Raw genomic sequence first — 27,376 nt, forward strand, 5'->3', positions numbered from 1 at the left:
CACTTCCTGATTCAGAGGCAGCTGTCTTTTCTCTGTGTCCTTACATGGCAGAAGAGGCAAAGGAACTCTCTGGAGTTTCTGTTTTTTTTTTTTTCTCTTTTTTTTTTTTTTTTTTTTTTTTGAGATGGAGTCTTGCTCTGTCACCCAGGCTGTAGTGCAGTGGCTTGATCTCAGTTCGCTGCAACCTCTGCCTCCCAGGTTGAAGCAATTCTGCTGCCTCAGCCTCCTAAATAGCTGGGATTACAGGCACCTGCCACCACACTTGCTAATTTTTTTGTATTTTTAGTAGAAATGGGGTTTCACCATGTTGGCCTGGCTGGTTTTGAACTTTTGACCTCAAGTGATCTGCCCACCTTGGCCTCCCAAAGTGCTAGGGTTACAGGCATAAGCCACCATACCCAGCCTGGAGTTTCTTTTACAAGGGCACTAACCTCATTCATGAAGGCTCCATTTTCATGACCTAATCACCTCCAAAGACCCCGCTTCCAAATACCGTCATCACTTTGGGGCTTAAGTTTCAACATATGAATTTTGGAGAAGCACAAGCATTGGGTCTGTAGCAAGCTAACTCAACAAACATTTATTGAGTGACTAATCTGAGCCAAACTCTGTGCTAGTTCATGAGGATATTATGAGTAAGGCATGGTCCCTGTGATGCTAACAATCTGGAGCTTTGGCTTTCCAACAACAGAAAAGCTCCCATTTCCTGTTAAATTTCTGTGAATTGGTAAGAAATTCTCAAGGGAAGCAGTAGAGATAATGCATTGTGGGGAAAGTCTCCTGGGTGTGACTAGAACAGACTAATCAGGAAGGGCCAGGGAATGCAAGAGTTTCAACTGGAGGATCCAGCGGATAGGGAAAGGAAGCATGACAACAGGGAGGGCCCAGGGGTGTCTCTCAATGTTTTAAATTCAGTTTCTGGCCTGAGAGTCTTCTTAAGGTTGAGAGAATGAAAGGAAATATTGGCAGGACCCTTGGGTTGAGAACAGCCAGTCAGAACTGAAAGAACTGGAGAAAATTTGCTCTTATGAGGACAGACACACCGGGGCAAAGGAAAGAAAGGAGCAGGAGAATTGTTGGATGAGATTGGTTGGATGATAGAATACTGTGTAGTTTCCCCTGCCGATAGTTGGTTTGCACCTTGAGCCTGCTCCCACTTTATTGAGATAGCTACGCACATCATGTGCTAGAGGCAGAGGCTCCATCGGAGAGGAGGAGAGCTATCACAGGAGAAGCAAAAATGATGTCTCTGCCTCCCATGTGGGTCACTTAAGGGAAAACTCTCCTTTTATCCTCAGGTAGTTTAGGGGAAATTCTAGAGACATGAGATTGAAAGTTTATCTGATAAGGATGTTTTATCATCTGCTTATCAGGAACAAATGAGATTATTAATACTTATATTGGTATGTAAGAATCCCAGGCTCCCAAACACAATAAATATTGTTTTGTTTTTCTTTCATTCATCTTACTATTTACTTTCATAGGTGCCGTCTTCCAGAATTGGTAGAGCTTTAGTTGGTGCAGCTAAAAATAATCTTTTTCTCTCCTGCAACTGTTTAGTTTTTGTTTTTGTTTTATAAATTCAAAAAGGAAAGTAGGGACCCATAATCCACCATTTCTAGGTATTTCATGGGAATTGGAAAGAATTCAGTGTTGCCAACCATCTCTAAGATTATCCTTGTTCTCTCCTTCTTCTACTGACAGCTCTGTCCCCAGCCAAGATTAAGATTATGGGTGGGGGATATGCAGTATGGGAAGAAATACTAAAACATTCTGAAATTATTATTAACTATTTTCTTATCAAAATTTACCATTATTCTCAAAATAAATAATGCTATCTTACTTTCTATTCCACCTCTGCATTCTAGGTTTTCAATGAGCTTACACCTATTTCTGTCTGCTAAATAAAAAACTAATTGTCAAAATTGCCATTAGCCTTCAGGGTATTTATGTTCAGCTAGAAGAGTCTTAGCATCAAATAGTTGGCATGACACTTAGTCCATAGAAACAATGTGCAGGAAAGATCTTTTTATCCCTTCAATCCTAAATCCTGCCCAATTAATCCAGAAAAGTGGCCAGTTACCCTTTCTGAGATTACTGTTTTCTTCTCTACTACATTCTACTTCTATAACATGTAAAATCAGATCTAAGTACTTGCTTTAAATGTTGGCAAAGGAGAAGAGAAAAATGTAGACAGGAGAAAATTAACCTCTTAAAAATAATATTTAACTATATGCTATAGACTAATTCTAAAACATTCTCAGTAGAAGCATGGGCTAGATAATGTGCACAACTTCAGAACCAAATAATATTATATTACTCTTGCCTGTTTTTTTAATCAAGATTGTACAGTTCCCTCAAAACTAGTGATATTGACAATCGAAAGAAGACTTGAAGCTTGGAATATCCAGAGAGTTGTGTTATAGAATGCTAGCAAAGAAGCCCCATGTTCTGTCGGGAACCTAGTTAACAGGTTTAGCTGACATATTTAGAGTAAATTTGTCTCCTTGCTAACTGTCTGTTATGTTGATTTGGTCATCGAGGAATTTCCAAAAAAGGAAAATAGCTTATGGCATTTGAGCAGAGCTAATGTAGAATGACCAGGAGCATCATGGTTGCAGGACTGTGTTCTTTAACACCCTCCCCAGCTGCTCTATCCTAACTAACAGTGGAGTTTTGAAATTTTGGGGTGAGGGGGTTCAGTCTAGCTAGAGTTGAAGTCCTTGGGCCTTTCTGGCCAAGCTCTGGCTAGGCTCTTCCTGCTACCCAATCTCATTTTCTCTTCTCTTTCTTCTTGCACCTTCTCTTTCCTCAATCACCTTCTCTTTCCTCTTTTCATTTTTCTCCCTCTCTACTTCGTCCTTATTTCTCTCTCCATCTCTTCAGGAAGAAAATGGTTTAATCAATTATACTCCACATAGGGGAATTTAAACAAAGTTTCTTAAGTTGAGATTTCTTTACTAAAATGCACACACTCAACTATGTAGATCTTTCCAAACAGGACCTCCCTATTCCTAATCCCAACTTTTAAGCCAATAATATTTAACTCCCTACCCCAAACCCCAGATGACACAGTCCATCACAAACACACCATCAGCAGCACATTCTCATGGATCTGGCCCATGGCCTAAAAGCCTCTAGGATGATGTAGTTTGCTATAGAACAGAGATCACAACTGCCAAGACAGTTTAGCATACAATCCTTGTGAACAGAATTTAACAGAATCTGGAGAAGAGTGGTGGTTTCTCAAAAGGAAGCCACTTTGTCTAATAACAACGTTGGTGTAAGGAGTGCTTTGCAGCATGGTGTAACAGATGATGTTGGTGCCATATCCCCTCAGAGCACTTTATGATTTGCATGTACCTCCCGCCAGCTCCCACTTTGTTCAAAACCCTTAACCAGCGACTAGTGAGTGCATGCACCTATAAACACCCCAGCTCCCAGCCTCATGATCAGAATAATTTTGAAGTGGGATATGAGCTGTCCCCAGGCCTCCCTGAAAGACTGAGCCACAGTTGCTCTCTGTGGGACTTAGCTTGGCATTGCACCCTTGCTTGGCTTCTTTCTCTTCCAAGTCCCATTTTCCCATTTTCTTTCTGGTTTTTCCTGAGAGTATTTTCTACTCAATCACTTTCACAAGATTTTTGTCTTGAGGTCTGCTTCTGTGGAATCTGATGTCAGACAAAGTACATTTTCAAATCATTCAAAAGAAATGTGCATTTATTGCTTTTAAAAAGAATAATGAGAGGATCTACTGCCTATTTCAGACTTTAAAAAAGAATCATGAAAACCTCTGTTTTTCAGGAAGGGAATTTGAAGGAGAAGAAGAATATCTGGAGATCCTCGGCATCACCAGGGAGCAGTCAGGCAAATATGAGTGCAAAGCTGCCAATGAGGTCTCCTCGGCGGATGTCAAACAAGTCAAGGTCACTGTGAACTGTGAGTACGGCAGGAACCAGCAGGTGCTAGGTGCCCAGGGTGCACCTCTACCTCCAGTGAGCTCTAAAGATTCCATTAGCAAAAGAACATTGTATTTCAAGCAGATGCTCCTCTGGCCAGGAATGCACATTTATACATTGAACACATCCAAGGGCAGGACTTGGCCTTTGAATTTCATAAATCAACTCTAAATGTAATCCATAATACATTTAACAATACCCTTTTTTACTCAGACTAAAGAATTAAGAAAACATGATCAGACAGCACTAACATTGCTGGCGGTCACTATGCTGGTCTTCGTGGAAATCAAGGTCATACTACTTTAGAAAAAACAACAATTTGTATCTGGTTTAACTGGAATTTCCATCTTAATGCATTGTTTGTCAGGAGGGAATGCCTCGAGATTACATTTTATCCTCTGCTATTTAAATAATTGGCCTTGGGAACAAATTATTGCCACTCTGGTCAGATACCATGTGTCCCTGATGGCTAACAGGAATGTCTGATAAGTTAATTTCAGTTACCTACTTGTCCCAAAATATGGGCATTAGAAAGGAAGATTTCACTAAGATGCATAGGTAAGTGGGCATACTTTGAACTTCTCGGATGAAAGGATTCTTAGATGTAGTTCAAAAGAGGGTGGGTGGGGGGAGGATCTATATGATGTATGTCACCCAGCAAAGGAATAAAGAGAATTCGTTTACCCTGTTCAGTTAGCACTGAGTCTGCATCGTTCAAATTCAAGTTCCCACATCACACAGCTGTGGCTAGTGGCAGGGACAAAGGGAAGCTTTGACAGTTCTTCCCTTCTATGCATTGAATTCACACACATCCTACATACACACACATAGGCACACAGGCATACATGTACAAACATCTTAATCCATATTTGAAAGTATCCTTTAGGCTGTGATGAGTACTTTCTGTCATCTCATGTCTTCCTATGTGCCAGATTTTACATAAATTCTCTCTTTTCTACTCAACAACCCCAGCAAGGTAGAAACAATTGAGATCATTTTAGAGTTTGAAAAACCACAACCCAAGGAGGTAAAACTGCCCATTCAAAGTGACACGGAAAGTAAATGTAAGAAAAGGGATTCAGACTCAGGTCCATTTGATTCTAAAGCCCATGCTCTCAGGAGGAAGATAAAGAATTTGCAATTTCACATACCTACTATGTGCAGCATTGAGTTAAGAGATTTATATTGGCCGGGTATGGTGGCTCACTCCTGTAATCCCAGCACTTGGGGAGGCTGAAGCCGGTGGATCACCTGAGGTCAAGAGTTCGAGACCAGCCTGGCCAACATGATGATACGCTGTCTCTATTAAAAATACAAAAATTAGCTGGGTGTGGTGGCGGGTGCCTGTAGTCCCAGTTACTCAGGAGGCTGAGGCAGAAGAATCACTTGAACCCAGAAGGTGGAGGTTGCAGTGAGCCGAGATCGCAGCACTGCACTCCAGCATGGGCAACATGAGTGAAACTCTGTCTCAAAATAAAAAAGAGTGAGAGAGAGAGATTTATATTTGTTGTTTAATCCCCACAGCCATTTTAAACCTATGAGATAAGCATCATTAGTCTTACTTTAGAAATATGGAAACTGAGGCTTGGAAAGCTGAGGAAACTTGCTAAAGTTTACGCAGCCTGTGCTGGGATACACCATTACCTGTGGCCTTCTCCAGCCTTGCAGACCTCTGAAACAAGCAGCAAAATCTCTTTCACACCAAACCTAGAGGAATCTAATAGAAACAATGGACTCTGCTATAGTTTATGGTACTGATTTCCAAGAAACAAGGGGCTGCATTTCATGAGTTCTGAAGTGATTCTATCCCTAGCTATCTTCAAATTTTTTAGTAATAGAGTTTTGAAATACCAGTTATTCCTATTATTTTCTAGTGTTGGGTGTGTTTCAAAGACACATTAATGATCGCAATGTTATAAAATGCTTTAGGACCTTTTTGTCACATGAAAGGCAACTTCTCTGGCTGTTTGTGTAAGTTTATAATTAGGTTAGCTTCTTTTATGTACACACAATCATGCCATCATCTTCCACCTCTTCCCTGACTTTTGGAGTTAAGATTTCATTTTCTCTTAATTGACCTTCATCTTAATTAGATTTCTGAAAGTCCAATCATGGTGTACATAGAAAATATTTATGCCTCCATTGTGTGAAACATCAAAGTGGTCTGGATTGCAGATGGTTCCCAAGATCAAAGCTAGCCGCCTGGGTCCTATTATTATTAGTGCAATTAGTCTGACATTGCTTCTTCTTGACTATCCCCAAAGTGTAATTTAAAGCAGAAGAAAATACTTATAATTTTCAAGAAAAGACTTTAATGAAAATGTGAGCTTTTGCTAGTGATGAGTGAACCACAGAATATGGACAGAACTTTCAGATTCTAAAAAGATACCCTCATAACAAATTATATGGAAAACTATAGTGAGTTTAGTCACATATCCAATATGTCCTAACAAGCAGGACCTAGCATGTGCCTGATCTTATAAAAATTGCTCAGTAAATGTGTATTGAATAAGTAGGTGAAAAATTCACAGATAAACTCTGCCCTCTTAACATTTCTCCAAATTTTGCAAATATGGTCACAAATCTTGAAAAATATTTTATCAATTTCCTTTGGAATCACCTTTTACCAAAACCTCATGAGCTGTGTTTATATTACATTAAAACTAGTCATCACAGCAGTTGTCCTGTTCAAACAATTCATCCAATTTAAATATAGTTGTATTAAGTAGATGAAGTCTCTCAGATTGAATTATGGAACCAAGTCTGCCTAGCAACACTCTTGCATACAGAGAAATGCCCAGGATCACCTCTGTCACTTCATCTAATCCTGCCGGCCATGAAATCCATTATTTAAACTGATTCTGCTTCCTTTTCAAAACACAGGCTTTGGAATTAGGTCGGGGGATCAGGATGGTTAAGATAACTACTGGCCAAATAGATTATTGTAATGAACAGACCCTGAGTACCACTACAAGAAAAAAAAAAATCTCAGGGCTGTTAACTTTCTCCCACCAGCACTTCCTTGACTCATTTACTCAGTTGCCAACAGATGTTTGTTGCAGGGCACTGAGACACTACAGCAGTAAAGAAGAGAGACATAACAGTCTCTCCTGTTGAGCTCACAAGCTGGACTCTATGGTCTCTCCTTTTTATTTCTTTTGGATAGCACTTCTCTGCAGTAGGCATATAGCATTACACATAGCCACTTTTACATGCAAAATCTGTTTTCTAAGTGGTAGGAGGTCCTGGAATTTACAGAAAGCTAAAATGTTGGCTCAAAATCTCTTCAATTAAACAAGCTTAGTATAATTTAGACAATAGACAGGACTTTCAGCTTTCTGTATCTTACCCACAATGTAGCTGTTAATTTCTTTCAGATACCAGTCCTAGGGACAGTCTGTTCTTTCATTGCAGGTTCTAGGTGCAGTTCCTCAATTTCAGTTCACAGTGCATTAAATGTAACTACCTTTGAGCTTGTCTCATCCTAGTGCCCAGTACACCTAGAATAGTACCTAGCACCTAGTAAATGTTTAACAAGTACAAACTGTTAATTTTATCTAGACTCTTTCAATACTGGACTCTTTTCCTATTCCTGGAGAAATTTTTCTCAAAAGCTGCTCCCCTTTTCACAAGATGGCGCCGAAAGCGAAGAAGGAAGCTCCTGCCCCTCCTAAAGCCGAAGCCAAAGTGAAGGCTTTAAAGGCCAAGAAGGCAGTGTTGAAAGGTGTCCACAGCCACAAAAAAAAGAAGATCCGCACATCACCCACCTTCCGGCGGCCCAAGACACTGCGACTCCGGAGACAGCCTAAATATCCTCGGAAGAGCGCTCCCTGGAGAAACAAGCTTGACCACTATGCTATCATCAAGTTTCCGCTGACCACTGAGTCTGCCATGAAGAAGATAGAAGACAACAACACACTTGTGTTCATTGTGGATGTTAAAGCCAACAAGCACCAGATTAAACAGGCTGTGAAGAAGCTCTGTGACATTGATGTGGCCAAGGTCAACACCCTGATTCGGCCTGATGGAGAGAAGAAGGCATATGTTCCACTGGCTCCTGATTACGATGCTTTGGATGTTGCCAACGAAATTGGGATCTAAACTGAGTCCAGCTGCCTATTTCTAAATATATATATATACCCTTTCACCAAAAAAAAAAAAAAAAAAAAAAGCTGTTCCCAGCTCTCAAGGCTGTCCCGGCCCCATTGACCAGCTGACGTTTCCACCTTCCGCTTTCCCACATGTGTCTCTCCAAATAGGTTCACATTGTCACTCCTCACAACTCCTTTTCCCTTTATTTGTCTGTCTCTTTGAATTCAGTTCTGCCTCCACCCTGGTGTCCAGAGCTAATCAACCCAACCAACACCCATGCTGGGGCACTTGGGGAGCTGACATTTCTAAATGTGAGCTTGCCTTATATTTGATAGCCATTTATTTAGAGGAAGCAGAGGTTGCCACAGAATACACAATTGGGACCGGAGACACCTGTTACCTCGAGATAATGTATATGTGTTTTTTTAACTGGTATCTTCAGTGATTTGATTCAAAAATCACCTAATGAGAAAACATTAGGAAAATAACTTTTTTTGTTGTTTTTGAGACAGGGTCTCACCCTGTTGCCCAGGCTGGAGTGCAGTGGCCCAATCTCAGCTAACTGCAACATCTGCCTCCCGGGTTCAAGCAATTCTCGTGCCTCAGCCTCCCAAGTAGCTGGGATTACAGGCACGTGCCACCACACCTGACTAATATTTGTATTTTTAGTAGAGACGGGGATTCACCGTGTTGACCAGGCTGATCTCAAACTCTTGACCTTAAGAGATCTGCCTGTCTTGGCCAGGAAAATAACTGTTTAGTATGGAACCAGACTGACCAGCTTCTCTAGTTTTTCATAGTTATACCTATTCAGTCTCCATGCTCATCTTTAGTTTATTCTTGCCTGTGGGTAGGTAATGGTAAAGACATATCCTAATATTTATGAATCTATTATGAAGTCTTCAGAGGAAATATTCAGTAACAACCCAGAGTACTACAATGTTTCATTATAATTTTGCAATATGGACAAGAACCATAATTTTCTAAGTACCTTCAGAGTACCAAGACTCTCCTAGAGATTTCATATCAATTCACTGTAATCATCACACCAATAGTGGCCAACTATAATAATCCATTCTCACACTGTTATAAAGAACTGCCCAAGACTGAGTAATTTAAAAAGGAAAGAGGTATAATTGACTCACAATTCCACATGGCTGGGAAGACCTCAGGAAACTTACAATCACGGTAGAAAGCAAAGGGGAAACAAGGCACATTCTTCACAAGGTGGCAGGAAAGGGAATGAGTGCAGGAGGAACTACCAAACCCTTATAAAATCATCAGATCTCACGAGAACTCATTCACTATCAGGAGAACAGCACAGGGGAACCGCCCCCATGATTCAATTACCTCCACCTGGTCTTTTCCTTGACATGTGGGGATTATAAGGATTACAGTTTGAGATGAGATTTTGGGTGGGAACACAGCCAAACCATATCACCAACCAAATTGGAAGGTGTATTGGGCCTGGTCTGCCCCAGTGAGAAGTATTTACTTAATCACTGGCATTGTTTAATATACATTGTTTAATATTGCTGGTACATGGTAACTTACAAAAAAGCAACTCTAAATCAGTCTTATTATCATTTCTAAATTCTCTACAGACAATGTGTTTCTTATTGCCTACATCCTCTGCCTCTGCTGCTTTTTATACCACTGCACACTACCCATGGGAGACCATCTATATCATCCCAACGTAGAGAGGACAAAAACAAAGCTCAGTGAGTGTAAGCATGCCGTGACACAAAATCAAACAGCTTTTGTGAGTGGTAGACTTGGAACTCAAACCCAGGTCTGGCTCCAAAGTCCTTTCTTTATCCACGATACCAAGTGAATAATAATACTATAAAATAATACATGCAATCACTTTAGGTGTTAAAAGTGCTCTCATATTAATGATTTCATTTGATCTTTACATCAAACCTGTGAGACAGACAGGCAGGCAACATTGTCTATATTCCTAGGTGAGGGGCTGCAAGGGAGCATTGTGTCCCATGGTAACAATCTAAGTGGCACTAGCAGAGATTGAGTCTGCATTTCCTGACTCCTAATGCAGGTTTATATCCACTGTGTCACCGCATGTTGTGCCATTGTTCGTACCCTGTAAATAACAGAAATATGCAACATTTACCTTTCCATCTACCAGCATGCTCCCTCCCCTGAATGGTATTTTTTCCTATTAGAAATTCATTGTTCTCCAAAAGAATTCATTCAAATAGACGTACCAGAGCAAAGAGGTTCAGAGCATGATAGACCTGGGGTTAGATCCATGGTCCGTCAAGTACTGACCATGTGAATTTGGACAACTTACTAATCCTCTATAAACTTCTCTTTCATAAAATAGGGTTAATCATATTTACCTCCTAGGACTAATTATTTGGATAAAGAGGATATCTAAAACCTAGTAGAATGCTGACATGCAGTAAATGACTATACATTAATTTTTCTATTCAGAATGTTATTATTTTATACTAATATTCCCAATATTAGTAAGATTAAATGAATTATATTCTATTTCCTAGTCCTCTGTTTTGTTACCCTATTTATTCTGATTGAAAAAGTCTTGTTATTAGTGATGTCAGAAGAAGAAAGTTCCTATTAATATTTTCAGAACATGGAATTTCGAATTAATATAAACTGGAAGAGTCCTTTGACAATTGTAAGCTCTTCCAAAGTCACATAAAGAATAACAATGGACCTCTTTGTGCAGCATTTTTATGACACCACATTTTTATTATAACCATATTTTGAATAAGGACATCTATTATTTTAACTACACAAGGCATGCTGCAGTATGATTTGTAATAGTCTTTCTTAGCCTCACCTATGCAGAATTCACTACAAATGAATTTTGAAATGTTCATTTCAATAAGCCATGAAAAAATAAACTTGCACCATGGTGTCATTTGAAAAATATTAGAAACAATGAGCTCTTTGTATATTTATCAGTATTCATATATTTACCCTGGTACAAGAAAATTCCTAAGTTTTCAAAGAGAGAAGTAGTTGGCCTTTGTAACTGACTAGATTAATGCACTCGTAAGTGCTCAATCCTAGTTTACTGCCAGCTTCCCCATGCTGGGGTCTCTGAGGGGCTAATAAATAACTTGCTGCTTAGTAATTCAGGTTCCAAACAAATTGAGAAGTAAGGAAAAGAGTGGTCAGGGAAACCTAAACGTTCCCATTTTTAGAGATCAAGGTGGCTAGAGATAGCAGCTTAGCGTGGCCGACTTACCTCCCCAGTCATGGCAGCCCTGGGGTGGGACGGGCCTGCCCACATGAAAGCAGAAAGGAGAGAGCCCAAGTAAGCCTTCTGACATGGAGAAACAGAGGAGAACCTCTGCTACTGGCCAGAAGCTTGGTCCCAAAAGGAAGAAAGGAAAGAGATAAGCCAAACAGGCCCAGTTTCTTCTTCCCAAATTTTTCGATCAGAAAAATCATTTATTTCCCCTGGGTCCCAAAGTGGTAGGAGACCAAGGGTAAATAGTCACCAGTTGGCAGTTATAACTGTGTGGCTCCAGAAACTCACAAACAGTAGTTAAAATTTATTTTACAAATTGGGAAATTGAACAAACAAAATTGATAAGCAAAATTATCTTCAGCCAACATCAATGGGCCAATGTGCTACAGATTATGGAGTCATTGGCAGCTTAAGCACACAATACAGTGAGAAGAAATGAGGACTGGAAACTAATATTTATTTAGTGTTCTACTGCTGGTCATCTTATTTCTTTACTTATGAATCTTATCTCAGTGGATGGCATTACCCAGATGCCCAAGCCAGAAATCACAGTGTTACCTTTTCAACACTCCTTCTTTTCCTCACCCTTATGAAATCCATTTCTAGTCTCATCAGTTCTGAGGCCTAGTATCTCTCAGCCTTCAAATGCACTTCCCTGCCTTGGGTTCCAACATTTTTTTTATTTTTGAGACAGGGTCTTGCTGTGTTGCCCAGGCTGGAGTGCAGTGGCTCGATCTCGGCTCACTGCAACCTCCATCTCCTGGGTTCAGGCAATTCATGTGCCACAGGTTCCTGAGTAGCTGGGACTACAGGTACACACCACCACACCCAGCTAGTTTTTTGTATTTTAGTAGAGATGGGGTTTTGCTATGTTGGCCAGGCTAGTCTCAAACTCCTGACCTCAAGTGGTCCACCCACTTGGGCCTCACAAAGTGCTAGGATTAGAGGCATGAGCCATCATGCCCAGCCCCAACATCTTATAGATGAGGAAATGGAAGCAATGTGACTATTAGCAAAGTATTAAACTCTCAAATGAGGAAGGACAATGAGGAACAGAGCCTGATTTCAGCTCATGTCTACCAAATTTTAAATCCAAGCCCAGAACCTCTATTCTGTGTCCCATCCCTTTATGAATATCTCCCCCACAGCACCACTACTACCAACTATTGCATTATCATTTGAACTGATGTGCTCTAATGATCTATATAACCAATTTTAGAAGCTAGCTTCTTTTTTAAAAAGATACAAAAGAAAAAGGCTCAAACTGGTATAGATGTTTTCCCAGACCACAGCTGTGGTTAAGAGTAGAGTCAAAATCAGACCTCAGATTTCCTCTTCTTGACTGCTAATCCTGGTTCTTAAGCCATGGAATAGATAAATGAGTTATAATTTGGAAAGTTAGCAATTTAAGAGTTAAATTAGTTAAGGGTTTGAAAATACACTTGGATCATAATGATGCCAACCACCCATTTGTAAAGAATGAGCAGTTTTAACTAGAATTGGGATAGTTTACAGTTGGAAAGGATGCTATAAATCATTAAAATAGGATTCCCTCATTTTATAGGTAATAAAACCAAGACCCAGAAAGAAAATGTATGATGAGAAGTCCAAACAGCCAAACTCAAACTAAGTCCCAGGACTCCTAGTTTCCAGTCCAGGGTTCGTTTTATGACAGCATCTTCCCATTTAGTGCTTATACGGAAATAAGGCAGTAAGTCTAAAGCAAAACAACAATACCAAGAGCAGTAAAACAACAAAACCCCACTTAGCATGCCTGTTTACATACAAGTGTTTATTCAAATGTGCTCTAATTCTGACAGTGATTTAAAAATGTCTAAGCTTATGGGAAAATAAAAGCAGGAAGGAAATTCCAGACAAATCAGATGCTTTCTCGTACATTCATTTAAACTCAGAGAATTGCAGTCTTCTATAGGTAGAAAAGTTAGGCGATAGTTTTTTAATATTAAAAAAATCAGAAACAAGGAGTATAGACCAGGTGCTGAAGGGCAGGGTTTAAATGAATTTACCCACTAACGTTCACTTTACTAATTTTCCTAAATGAGCTTTTCCCTCTACAGAGTCTAAACAGAGTGTCTGGGTCTGTTTTTCCCATGTGTACATAGCCAAGTTGCCATTTTCTGGCAAACGACCTTTGGACAGGAAAGGCCTTCTCTCCTTGAAGGCCCATAACCTGCACAAACACAGCATCATCCAGTTCAGGAGCTTGAGTCTACAATCCTAACACAGTCAAGTGGACATGCAAACACTCTTTCCATCCTCATAGGATTGTTTGAATGAGTCATGGAAAATTAGAGTGTCAAATGTGTTTCCCAGCTGATTTCAAGCCTGTGATAGTTTTGTAGGCCCCTTCCTGGGCATAAAAATCAAGGGCCCAACTGGCAGAGAGAATAGAAGGCTGATATACCAGTAAGTCTTCTATGCACCAGGATAGACTTTAAACCATACCCCCACACAAAAAAGTGAAATTTACCTGGGTTGTGGTGATAAGGGAACACATAAAATAAAAGAAGGTAGTCACTTAATCCTAGTTTTTTTTTGTTTGTTTCTGAATCCTGCAACAGTATCAGACCAAACTTGGGTTGGAAAGGCTTTAGCTGGCTATTATTTTCATCAGACCCCTCAAGGCCATCTCAAACTATAATGACAAGAAGAAAAAGAAAAATGGTCAAATTATATGTTGAGATTCCGAAATCCTTTGGTATCATTGCTTCATTTATAAAAAGAAAAAACTATACAAATATTTATAATCTATAATTGTAATACCACGACCTATTGGAGGAGGGATAAAGAAATTCTAGATTCCATTTCCATAAAACCCTGCTAAGTGTCTCATTTAAGTAAACCAAGTCTATGTTTTCATTAATTATCTCTTATTTTTATTTACTTTTTTGGTGATCAACCCCATTCAGCTGTTTATATAATTCATACAAATGGAGCTTTAAGATGGCTCCCTTCCTGCCTCTCTCTAATCAGATTGTCCTTCTTCATTCCTTCCTGAATAGAAATTCTAAGCACCCCGACCCTCATGTAAACTTGTGTGCCTGTCCTTCCTACAGATCCTCCCACTATCACAGAATCCAAGAGCAATGAAGCCACCACAGGACGACAAGCTTCACTCAAATGTGAGGCCTCAGCAGTGCCTGCACCTGACTTTGAGTGGTACCGGGATGACACTAGGTATGTGCCAAACCTACCATCCCCCATAACTCCACTGCATGGGCCTGGGGGCACCAGAAGCCCCACAACAAAGCCAAAGCCAAGCCAGTTGTAATTATGTAGAACTATATTCTCACACTCTTCCTTTTTAATATCTCTTATCAAATTCTTTGGGGCCTTCAGCTCTTAAGCTGAAGCCCAAAAGCAGTCAGGTAAAATATAAAAATGGTTCAATGGGTAGCTTTCACCTGCATGTCTTTCTTGCCTGTAACAGAAACTCAAACCCATTCCCTAGTTTTCTCTGTTGATGGACATTGATTCTGATAATATGGCATTGCACAATTTAAATAGGAACTGGGCATGGAACAACAAACTCTAGCTACTTCCTTTCTCTCCTTTTCTTCCAGTGTCAGGATGCGGAAAGAATTCCTAAGCTAAAATCTTCACTAGTGATCCTTTCTATTCTTCTGTTTTTGAACTCTTAGGATAAATAGTGCCAATGGCCTTGAGATTAAGAGCACGGAGGGCCAGTCTTCCCTGACGGTGACCAACGTCACTGAGGAGCACTATGGCAACTACACCTGCGTGGCTGCCAACAAGCTGGGGGTCACCAATGCCAGCCTAGTCCTTTTCAGTAAGTATGCCAAAGCAGGGCCCAACTTGATGGAATTAAATTGACTTTTCACATGAAAAACGTGAAAACCATTCCGTTAGCTATAAAAGTTCACTTAAAAACAAATAAGGATATATGCACTGAAACAAAAATACAGGGTTCTCAACCCCTGTGCCTAGCAGAGATTTATAAATGGAGCAACTTCTCTCTATAGTCTTACTTCTGATAACTGCCTTGTTGTTTGTTTCCCTTCGTTTTTGTTTTTTCCTGGTTAGTTAAATGAAATAATATGCAGAGAACACAAGTCTCTTTGGCAGTGGTCCTTTAAGAAGCAGAGGTGATGTAAAAGCCTGGAAATGGATGACAGTGTTTGTTTTGTTTTGTTTTTTGTTTTTGAAGGCAGTGATAAGTGATTGAGGAAGAAATATTCAGTGAGAATGGATAAGGTGGTGAGAGAAGGGAGAGGCTGGAAAAAGAAAGTATATTTTTAACAACACAAGAGGAAGGGTGGAATAAATGATAAAAACACAATGTAAAATCTAAAGGAGGAAAAATGGTTGCAGAAAGCTTTCTGTATGACAGTAAGAGACATTACTTTTCTGATATATTTTTTGGAACAGAGATAGAATGGTAGGAAAGAGGAACATTTCTGAAGACCAGAGAAGATCCTGAAAGTAGAACAAGGAGAGAACGGTCATCCTAAAGTCACTGATGTTAATAGGAGACCCCACTTTGGAGTCCTGCTCTTTAGCAGCAAGTTAAAGTCTCTAACTCCCTACCTTGTTGGGCAGGTGACTATGAGCACAGAAACAGATGCCCTCTGAGAAACAGAAGGATGCTAAATGGAGTCACAGGAAAATGATAACATTTGGAATAGAGACACATTTATCAGAATAAGCAAAACAAACCAAAAAGTTAGCCCATGCTGAATCAGAAAGTTCATTTGGACTAAAGGGAAAAGTCCAAAAAAAGTACTGTTATTATTTTGGAATAACAAACCACTAAGTTTGTTTTTCTGCACGGATTCTATTGGAAGAACTGGAAATACTATGGCCAGGAGAAATGTTTCTACCTTGCTATATTCCATTTAGATGAGCCTTCAAGAAAAAAATATTTTTAGAAAAAAAATCAATTTAAGTGAGAGTTCTCTTGAAATGTAGTGTTAAAGCCATTTGAAAACTCCTTAAGATCCAACTCCATTTATAAAAACAACAACCACAAATGACTCTAACTTCAGCCTTTAGTTTCTCATTCGTAACTCTCATTGACTTCAGTCTGTGACAGTTTGATGAGATACAGTTATACAAATGCTGCCTCCATATGAAGTTTAAAATTCACAACATGTTTACTTGTCTCCAAAGACCAAACGTAAGTATTCTTTGCCTCAACTAGAGACATCAATATCCCTAAGACGCTTGAGAATATACTTCTTAAGAACTGTAGTTACCTGATTCATTCCTAACATTAAGGATTCCATAAATGGTGGCGGGAGAGCGGGGGTGCGGGGGGAACCAGCCTCAACTGGGAATTTAAGATTTACCAAATCTAAGTTGACCTGGTTAAGCAGAACAACATGCACTTAAAAACTTAAAAAGAAGGTTGTATAGAGATTAGTAAAGAGAAGATAGAACAATTAGATGTTACAGAAAGCAAGCAATTATACATTTGCATTAAAGTATATTTTCTTCCTATTTAACCTAGACTAAGAACTATGCTAATGATATATTTCAAATAATAAAATATCTATAGCCTGAGAGAGAGGAAAAAGAAATAGGTTGGAAGGATGGAATACTTGAGGGAGGAGGGAAAGTGAGCATAGAGTTGGTCAAAGGCAATGAGATACTGCTCGTGGTCATGGAAGGTAACATCAAGCCCTACAATACCAATGCCCTATAACAGAAGTCCATTTAAAGGACTTAACCCAGAAAAATTGAGAAATGTCAAGAATCTTACAGAGTTTCTGTTTGTATAATGAGAATCAGGGAATAATCAGACAAGTGTATCCTATCACACTGCCCTTTATGATTTAGTAGAAGTCACCCTCCACTATACATTTGAGGATTGTGTGGTGCAGTGATTAATGATGTACTTCCTGGTGGTCCCACATAGGCACTACCATATTTGTGTCTTTGGCAGCATGTGGAGGCACCACATGCGTCAGCATTTGGTTTAGAATAGATGTCCCACATTTATGGGAAAGTTAGGAGGTATAATACTTACTGAAAAATAGAATATGAAAGATCATTAAGCTTTGAGGTAAAAAGGAACTATTCAAATTGCAGAATATTGGTGAATCTATTGCACTATTTCTTGGATCCAAGGCCTAAGAACAAACATTTTGGGGGAGAAGCTCTCCTTCTTTTGTAGCAGGAATGGCACTCCCTCCACCCATCCACCCACCCACTACCAGTTAGTTTTGGGAGGTCTATTGTTACAACCTGCATAGCTAGAACCTTATATTTCACAGAGTTCTAAAAGAAAAGAAAGGAAAAGAGAGGGAGGGAGATAAAAGGAAGGAAGGAAGGAGGGAGGGAGGGAGGAAGGGAGGGAGGGAGGGAGGGAGGGAAAAAATAACAGTACACGTGTCGGTCAATTGTCTATTACTTACATTCAAATAAATGGGATTAATTGGAAAAGGAAGACACTGTGCAAGTGTCAGCAGAGGTAATTTTCCACAGAACAGAGTCAGGAGGGGAGAAATGCTTGAGGGCAGGCGTCTGTGGCCACGGCCCTGATGGAAGCACTGTGTGGGCAGCAGGGTGCTCTGCTGACCAAGCCAGTCCAGAGAAGAACAGGCAGCTGGTGAGCCTCTGCCAGCCAGCGGCAGCAGCAGGTAGAGACCCAGAGCCAGAGCCCCTGAAGAGTTGGCGATTATTCATCTTCGTTGGTGTGTCAGCGCATTTTCAGGCATATCCACCACAGTGATGAGCTGACTTTTCACACAGTGTAAACTTGCAGTCACATGCATACATACACTTCCCCACTCTCTATTCAAATACTGATCTCCAGAGGGGTCAAAATCATGGAATGAGGGTGTAAGAATACATTGTATTCATAGTAAATTTTTCCTGAGCTGGTGGAAGCATTCCTTTCTCATTCTTCTAGTTCTCCACACATTCTAGCACTGTGTTTGTCAAAGATCTACACTACCTCAGTCGGTATAACCAAGTAATGCCTTATATATCTTTTTCTTCATCCTTGGGCTAAGCATTACCTTATTAACGTTTTGAATACATTAATCCAATGGCACAATGTATGGGCAAGGATTCAGCTCCCTAGTCTTTGTCAGACAGGGGGATATGCATGACATAGATGAAAACTTGGACTTCGAGTGATGCCAAGACAAGTTCCACCATCTGCATAAGTAACATAACAGACTGTGTTTCCAGACTTATAACTAAAATGCACTCACAAAGGTGATAGATTTATCTTGTTTCATGCTCTTGTTGAGTTAGATTTAAAATAATAGACATGGAGGAAGAAACGGTGATGGGTGATAATTTAAATGTTGTCACTTCTTTTAGTATGTACTATGCTAAATGTTTCACATATATGATCTGATTTTTAAAAATTATATTTTTGTGTCAGAAACAGGTCTTGCTATGTTGCCCAGGCTGGAGTGCAGTGGCTATTCATAGGCATGATTCCACTGCTGATGAGCATAGGAGTTTTGATCTGCTCCATTTCTGACCTGGGCCAGTTTGACCCTCCTTAGGCAACCTGTTGGTCCCCTATTCCTGGGAGGCCACCATATTAAACTTAGTGCAGACACCCAATCAGCATAGCACACTACAGCTCAGAACTCCTGAGCTAAAGCAATCTTCCCGCTTCAGCCTCCTGAGTAGCTGGGACTACAGGCATGCATCACACCAACCCTACTATGTACTTGTGCTTCTCCATTACATAGAAAAGTGACTAGTGCAACTAAGTAAGGCTGAGCTTGAGATTTAAATTCAGGTAGTCTATTTCAAGAGTCTAGGCCCTAAGCCAACACATTATCTGCATTTGTGTTGTGGGCATAAATATTAGGAGATGTATCTTGTAAGTTATGAGGTGAGCAGAATTTATTTTTTTTTCTCCTTTTTTCACTCAACAAGGCGTTTCCACTGTCTTTATACTGCTCCATCCCTTCCCACCCAAGGGCACTGCTTGTGTTGCCTCCCACTTCCATTTTCATTAACTCCCAGTAGCCTGCTACCACCAGGTTAGTTCGATGATTGGCTTCTCTTTGGCATGTTGACATTCTCAGTGAATATTCCAGCCTAGTAGTCAGCGTTTAGCCTAGTAGTCAGCTTTTGGTGTAGGAGGAGAATAAGGAGGAGAATATTCCCACACATTAAAGAACAATCCCACTGATTGATTACCTTGTACTTTAGAGAAATGTGTGGATTATAAAGGTCTTTTGAGGCTTTTGAGTACAAAAGAATAAAAATGCAAAAAAAAAAAAAAATCTACACTGGGCTTTGCTGCATCCGTGTGTAGGAGGTGTTTTTAATTTTCTTTTTAAACTTTAAAATATCATTAAGTTGTAAAGCCATAGTTGACCAAATTTCAAGTACTACCTGAGTAATCCAGCACTAGAGGGAGTCTTTATAATGAGGGCCTCCTCATTTTCTTTAAAAAGCATTTTGTTATCGGAAAGGCTTGCTGTTTAAACATACACTTGATGATACTAGTCAAGACTTGGCAAAGCCTAGGCCAAGCACAGTGGCTCAAGCCTGTAATGAGCTCAGGAGTTCGAGACCAGCCTGGGCAACATGGCAAAAACCCATCTCTACCAAAAATATAAAAAATTACCCAGGTATGGTGGCATGCACCCATGGTCCCACCTACTCAGGAGGCTGAAGTGGGAGGAGTCCTTGAGCCTCGGAGGCAGAAGGCAGTGAGCCAAGATCAGGCCACTGCACTCTAACCTGGTTAACAGAATGAAGACTTGGCAAAACCTTTTAACCAGCTACTTTTAGATGCCACACAATAAAACAGCTTAAGCTGCTATCTACCCACATGTAGTTTGAAGCACTAGATGCAAACTCCTTAAATGGGCTCTGTGGATACATCTCCCCTCCCCTCGCCCAACCGCTTAGCAGGTAAGAAACCAAAGCTGAGAGTTAAGAGACCTTGCTAAGAGCCACAGCATATAGTACTAGGGCCAACCTTATAGTTCTGTTCCCGAAATCTCCCAATCAGCTGCTAAGCGTGTTTTCCTCCTGAAGTAGCAGCTGCCAAAGGAGAAGTGCGTAGCACCAAGGGTTCTGCCCTCCCTTAGCTTGAAAATCAAAAGTTGGAAAGTTTCTTTTTCCTTATAAGTGGTATTTACTTCACTTTACACTCTTACAAGATCCTGCAAACCCTAGCATGAAGTGTAAAACAGCAGCAGAATAACGCTCGAAGAATAAGAATAAAAACTGGGATGGAGAAGCATCTAAGGAAAGATACGTGAATAGGATGGAATTAAGAGAATCAGAATAACTAATGGGGCGTGATAGGCCTAAGACGATGATAACAGGGTGGAGCTAAGATGGTAATAACAAGCTGAGAAGCAGTTGAAAGGCGCTGAAAGGAGTGTGGGTGAGATGGTTTAGCAATATAAATGGTCATGTGGAAATAAGGGCAGAGTGCATTTACCCAGCTGCAAACAGCATGATGAGAAAATATTAAGCTGAGTCATTTAAACAGTCTGAATAATAATAGTAATAAGAAAAATAAAATTCAGTAGAAAGAGTATAATATGGGACAGTGGTCTCCAACTGCTAGACAAATGCTAAAAGCAGTTTAGCTATTTATTTTCAAAGCTGGAAACTTAATACCAAATAACCAGTGGAGGCTTAAACCATTTTTCTACTTGACACTTGTGTAACTAACACACAATTGTTCACTGGGCTGCTGTTGACCTGCTCCATCTTAATGGACTTAGGAAACTTTCATATTTAAGTGACAACTTCAGCCAAGCTGGAGAAAAGCTGACTCTGCAAGGAGACTGAGTTTTCTCAGTGTCCAGATGTATCCAGTGCCCAAAGTCCAGGTAAAATCTACTCTTTTTAAGCATAAGGCACAAGATAGTAGGCTATCAGATTTGAATATGCACATATGCTTTTCTCATTGTGGTTTCGATTTTTGTTGATTTTCATTTCTCATTGATCTTTATTTAATCAAGCTGCTAGGAGAAACAGAAAAGTGTGTGCTAATTATGTTACACTAACACATAATTTGGGAGTTAGCAAATAATACATCCTATCCCTACTATTCTATTCTATATTTCTGAAAAAGCCCCAGAAGAGAATTTAAGCTTAGGTCTTTCATGAGATAAATGAAGGCCACCTTAAATTCTGAACTCTGTCAGCACATTCTATTTATGGTCAGTAGCTTATGTGTGGGACTGTCAGATATTTTTAAGCTAAGACCTCAGTGTTCAAAAGAAAAGTTGTATCACCAAGCAAATTTGATTGGTTGATCAAATTTCGGGTGAGAATGTATTATAAAAAGAGGGGGAATTAAGGAATAGACTAAAAATAAAATTATAACATGCTAAGAATTTATTACCTTGATATTACTCCTATACTGGTATCAGTAATGTAAAGTAAAAACCTGAGGGAAAAGTTGAGCTAGTATTGTCCACAGTAAATTTTTCAAATGCTTGGCTAAAGCTGATGTGAACTATAGGGCTTAGAGAGAGGAAAGAAGTCTGTAGCTGACACACGTTCATCTGTCACGAGCTAAAGAGACGAGAAACAAGACCAAGATGTATCACCTGAATTTGATCACGATTATAAACACCCTCAACTTCAACTCTCTAAAAGATCTAAAATCTTGGTGGTGGGTTTTTTCCAGTAGGATTCTATATGTAGAGTTATCACAATCTGATATTGTCCTCCTGTACTAAACTTTTTAAAGGCTCTGCATTTTTAATTTTGTTAATAAATTTCTTTGATAGTTTAATGTTAATAGGAAGTACAGACAAATGTTTTATGAGAGATATGATCCTGTAAGCATGGAAATTCATCTGTTGTATAATCGTTTGAATAAACTAAACATGAGAAAGATACATATATATAATATTTAAAATCTCCATGACGATTACTATTTTTTCCCCTTTAGAACGTGTTTTACCCACAATCCCCCACCCCATTCAAGGTCAGTATGATTTTTATCACTGTAGCTCTCTTCCTGGGTCATTCTCCATCATCTTTAACATGCAAAACACACAAAGGGGGGAAAACACATTCAAAAAATTCATATACAATATAAATCATTTTTTTCCCTTAAACCTTTTTTAAAAAGCCAGTTAGTTGCTTCCAACACCAGTTGAATAGGCACAGAACAAGACTATTATCTGACTCATCTTCAAATTGGTCAGTAGCTGCGAAGGCAATACTAAACTCAGCAAGCAGTTTTTTTCTACAGTCAATATTTATTACAAGGAACTAGGAACTCACATATTTGGGACACAGCCAGTTAAATTCTCTAGCTACAAAAATACCAATTCTCTGACTGACTACCCTCACAGTTGGAAGTTTGTACAATCTGAATCTGAAGTCATTGGTATTACTTGTAAAAATTAATGTATATACTGCTAAAGGTTAATCAACTCAACTGGATTATAACAAAGATGTTATTTTTTCTTAAAATCTTGGCCAATTCATGGGTTTTTTTCTTTCCTTTTAGATATACCTGTCTTAGAAAACACAAATGAAAGAACAAGATAATCATTCAGAATTCCTTTTCATAAACTTTCTACGCACTCAATCAAATTAAATTTTGCCTCCTACATCATATTTAGATGCAAAGTGCAGCCACAACTTTCTAGCTTAAGGCTATTTAAAGGGAAATTGGCAAATAAAATTAAAACAATATAAAAAATCTGAAATGAAACCAACCTACCATTGAAATTAAATTCCAGAAAAGTGATTTGCAAATAGCACTCAAAGACCTGAGAAAAAAACGGAAACAAGGCCATGCGGGGCCTAGCGTGGAAAAAATAAATCCAATTAAGCAAGATTATCATACATACTATACAGGCAGTGTGCTCAGAATTAAAGGTAGAAAGCTGCTGTTTTATAAGTTTGAAGATGAATCATGTTTCATTAACATTTGTCCAAACTATAAATTCTTGCAAACTTGTGTGTAGATATTCAGTGTCAATAATGCAATGTTTTGAATGTATATGCATTCACATATGCAAATGTATTTTAATTATTTTTGAACTAAGGATTGCAAGGTTTCAAGGATCAACTAGACAGTTTAATAAGAGTTATTATCAAATTTTAAAAAGAGGACAAACTATTTTTAGTATGAAAGCTTAGAAGAACTCTGTTGAATAAAAAAAAAAAAAAAAAATTCCCTAAAACAATGAAATCTGTTTCTAATCCCAGCCACTAAAAATAAGACTGTTAAAATGTGCCTGTTTTTTAGACTTGACATGATACTTACTGTTCATGGAAAATATCCCATCTTGAATTCCTGACATGCCACAATTATTTTAACACATTTATGTTCTGGTGTTGCTGCAGAGATTGACATCACTTTATCATGTTGCCGTCTTGCAAATATATTGATATGAAAAACACACACATATGCATTTGTACCACTGGATAGCATTTTCAAAGAGGTCATGCCCCATCCGAGATGAGCTTTGTACATTATCACTGTGACTCTAGGTATCCTTTGTGAGAGCAGTTCTGCAGCCACCAACTCAAATATTTATCTGATCACACATTATGATATATGTAACTTTCAACAAAGTGAAGCCAGACACCATTCACAAAAGACAGCTGCCGGATACTGAAAAACAGTCTGGACTAGGGATGGAACACGAGGGATTTTGTTGAACTTCATATTTCCCACAAACTGAACTGTTGATTGGAGAATGACCCTAGTTTGATTTTACATTGTAGGTAGACTGTAGTTAGCTTTCTTAGATCCAATAGTTTTTAGAGAATATAGTTTATCTTATACTAATACTTTGGTCTTCTGCTAGTGGAAATTGAAAAGCTGTTCATTAAGACTTGGGATGGCTGGTGTGAGAGTTTGCTATACAAAGATAGTCCCCTCTTAAGTCTTCTGTTCTTTACAAGGACTTTAACTTCTTAGGGATTGAATCACTTTTCTTCTCCACTTTCCAATCAAGGTTAACCCAAGCGAAATGCAGCTTCCCATTGAAAGAAATACTAACAATAGGATGCTTAAGCCTTTTTATGGTGCCAGTTAAGTACCCAAATATCTATGAGAAGCATGCCTCACTGTGGTCATAGCTATAATGCAAGGTATCTTCATTTAATTGAATATCGTATATTGTCACCATCTTTATGAACTCTTAAATTTCATTCTTAAAATATCAATTGTCTCTTAGAGATTGGTTGGTATAAAATGTTCTAAAAATTTTAAGGCAATTAATTTTGTTAAGGTGTTTTGAAAGTGGGTGTTTCAAGTTATAAAGATTTTTTCTGCCTTCCCATTATAAAAAGGAGAAATTTCTGTCCTAATTTCCAGCCTCACAAAGATATATGTTTCATTTCAGCTGCTTTATTGTTAATATCTCTCATTGGAGGATCTTCCCTCCTATCCCCACTCTACATGGCTCATCAAGATGACTGGGGATGCACAGCAGAGTCACAGCATGAATGCAGTCCTAAACCCCTTCAAGCTGTGGTTAAACAAAAACAAGCCTCAATAAATCAAATGCATTTCCCTTGGGTTTCCTTCATCATATTGCTTGATTTTCTGCAGTGATAATAATAATACTGGAATTCCACCAACGGGTAATTTATATTGGCTGTTTCCAATCAGAAATTTTCGAATGTCCTTCCCCCATCTGCCAAAAACAAAACAAAATATAAAACCAGCTTGCTTCCCTGCTCCTTATTTTAAAAGATATAAATAAAATAGTGTTTTATCCTTGATCTGTTTCTGATAGGTGTTTTCTTCCATTAATTTTAATTTAGCTTTATTTATTCTGAAATGAGTCCTGAATTGCATAAATTTGCATAAATACCTCCTACTATATTGCTGCAGAAAATCCACTGAATTGCAAAATGAGGAAAGAATCAGCTCTCAATGTCTGGGGGAACTTTTCTCACTTTGTGAGGTTGACATTGTTTCCTGAGGTTTCTGGGTACTGAGCAATGATAACATTTCTCCCCATCAGTTTACTTGTGTCTAGCTCTTCTTCATAATGGAAGTGCGCCCAGAGACATTCTCATATTGAGAACCGTAGGTTCAGAATGAAGTGTTGAAACCAGCCTCATAAAATTAAAAAGAAATGAAACAAGGGGCAAGGACAAGGGCAAACAACCGTTTTGTTTATGTAACTCTCAAGCGAAAAATTCCCTTGAGCATGGGGCTCTCTAGACTCAATCAGCCTATCCCTTTCTGATCACTGCCACTTTGAAACAAAACAAAACAACAAATCCTGGAATGTGTCTCACTTGTTTGCCTCCCATCTGATTATTTATCCCAAGTGAACAGCCTTTCCATTCACTAACCCCGTGTGGCAAGTGGGTTTGGGAAATGTTGAGATTATCTTCCAGGTTCAGGCATGGCACCGGGTTTGTTCACAGCTGCTTGCCATTCCATCCCTGTTTTTCCATTGATAAAATGCATTGCACATGGCTGGGTTTGCATGATTAATACAGCTGTCCAAAGCTTTTTCAGAAAACAAAACAAACCCCCACTCCCAAAATTAAAGTTTAGAAAGAAATTAAAATCCAAACCACAAACAAGCGAGGCTTGCAGAAATCTGAAGTCGTCCTGGCATGTTTTCTCCCTAAGGGAGACTGATGTTCCTACAGGCAGGCCTGGCATCAGAATAGCCATATCCTATCTACAGTTAGAGGAGTGGGTGTACCCGCCCTCACCTAGCATTCCCAGTAATACGTTCTTGAAATCAAATTCCAAAAGGATGAGAGGTAAAATGGGAGAAAAATTTTGAACATATCCCATGCTGTGAAGATCACTGAATAATTTCCAGTTTCATTTATTTTCTGTAGAATACCATCCTTAGTATTAAAAAGAGAAAGCTTATTTTCTGCTCCTTAATACAACAGTATTTTGCTATGTTTAATAATGGTAATAATATTAATAATAACAACAGCTAACATACATAATGACCTTCTCATATACCATTAGAGTGTTAAGGGCTTTTGCCTGTATTAACTCAACTCCCAAAACCCTAAGAAAGAGACGTGCACCTTTCTCCCACACTTTTTAATGATCAAAGGACACTTACATTTCAGCCTACCCCTTACTGCACCCAGGCACATATACAAATCTATAGTATATTAATAATCACCCTTGTGTATACATTCATGTTCATTAGATATGCATCTTTCCAATGAATTTTAAATATTCATCTAATTTGTTTTATGTATTACAATGCTTATAACACTCAGTTACTTTAACGTCCATACATTTTTACAAAATCTATTTTCAAATATGCTTAGCACAGTGAGATGTATGCCCAACTCACACAGATTTATATGAAAGCATTCATCCTTTAAAAACATGAGCAGAGCTATCTGGCATCGGCACATCTAATTTCACACACTTATTCAGGCTGATTTACATATACACCTCTATTAATCATGGATAATTACTAGCATTGTTCCTGTAATTCAGTTTTTCCAACTGTGAAATGGGAAAGAAATTATATTTTTCATGCCCACAAGCTCAAAGTGGTATTTTAAATAATATACAAAAGAGAGCTTCAAGTTCCTAGAAAGAAGGCGTACTGAATTTAAAACAATCATATTCAGATACACATGTGTCTTATAATTTTTAAAATTAGTGATATTTACAGGTATACTCATATAACATGGACACCAGCTAGATATAAGTTCAATGTACTCTTATTAAATTTTGATGTATTATGGATTCTAAAGATTTCTGAAATCCCCACACTGCTAAAGTTTTAATATAGAAGCAACCTAAGGCCAAATAAAAAATATTTTTCATTATTTTCTTACCAATATCATAATATTACATTTAAGAAGAGCTGCAAAATTGCACAGTTCCTGGTTGTGTGGCACACACATATACACTCACACACTTTCAGCAGAGTCCTTCATACACACCACCACATGACTGCCAACCCATCAGCCTAAAGGACGTGCCCCTTTTGCTGGTCAAGGGTATAAAGTATGTCCTAGGAGGGATTTCCCTTTTTAGATACGCCTCTCCTTCCCACTGGTTGGCAGAAACAAGGACTTTGTTTCTACGAATAGAATTTAGGCAGCCATGTCAGCACCAATTTACAACAAAATGATTGGCTCTGATTAATACACATGAAAATTATTGAGTTGA

The 27,376-nt window shown here is 38.9% G+C and overlaps 2 protein-coding genes across 3 annotated transcripts in view; both read left to right on the top strand.

Annotated features, from left to right (window-relative positions):
- The window catches only part of LSAMP (limbic system associated membrane protein), a 659,351-nt gene that overhangs the window by 604,670 nt on the left and 27,305 nt on the right, over window positions 1–27,376 (top strand). The window contains exons 4-7 of one of the 2 annotated variants that reach the window (XM_032150116.2): window positions 3,805–3,939; window positions 14,370–14,490; window positions 14,955–15,103; window positions 22,178–22,213. In XM_032150116.2, the coding sequence (XP_032006007.1) occupies window positions 3,805–3,939; window positions 14,370–14,490; window positions 14,955–15,103; window positions 22,178–22,213 (441 nt within the window). The remainder of the gene's footprint in view (window positions 1–3,804; window positions 3,940–14,369; window positions 14,491–14,954; window positions 15,104–22,177; window positions 22,214–27,376) is intronic. The other variant, XM_032150118.2, reaches the window with a different exon arrangement.
- Window positions 7,562–8,092, top strand: LOC116466923 (large ribosomal subunit protein uL23-like). Its single transcript, XM_032755056.2, has one exon. The coding sequence runs from the start codon at window positions 7,593–7,595 to the stop codon at window positions 8,058–8,060; it is 468 nt and encodes a 155-aa protein (XP_032610947.1). The 5' UTR covers window positions 7,562–7,592; the 3' UTR covers window positions 8,061–8,092.

This window comes from Hylobates moloch, unplaced genomic scaffold (assembly GCF_009828535.3).
Source record: "Hylobates moloch isolate HMO894 unplaced genomic scaffold, HMol_V3 SCAFFOLD_4, whole genome shotgun sequence".
NCBI classification, from domain to species: Eukaryota; Metazoa; Chordata; class Mammalia; order Primates; family Hylobatidae; genus Hylobates; species Hylobates moloch.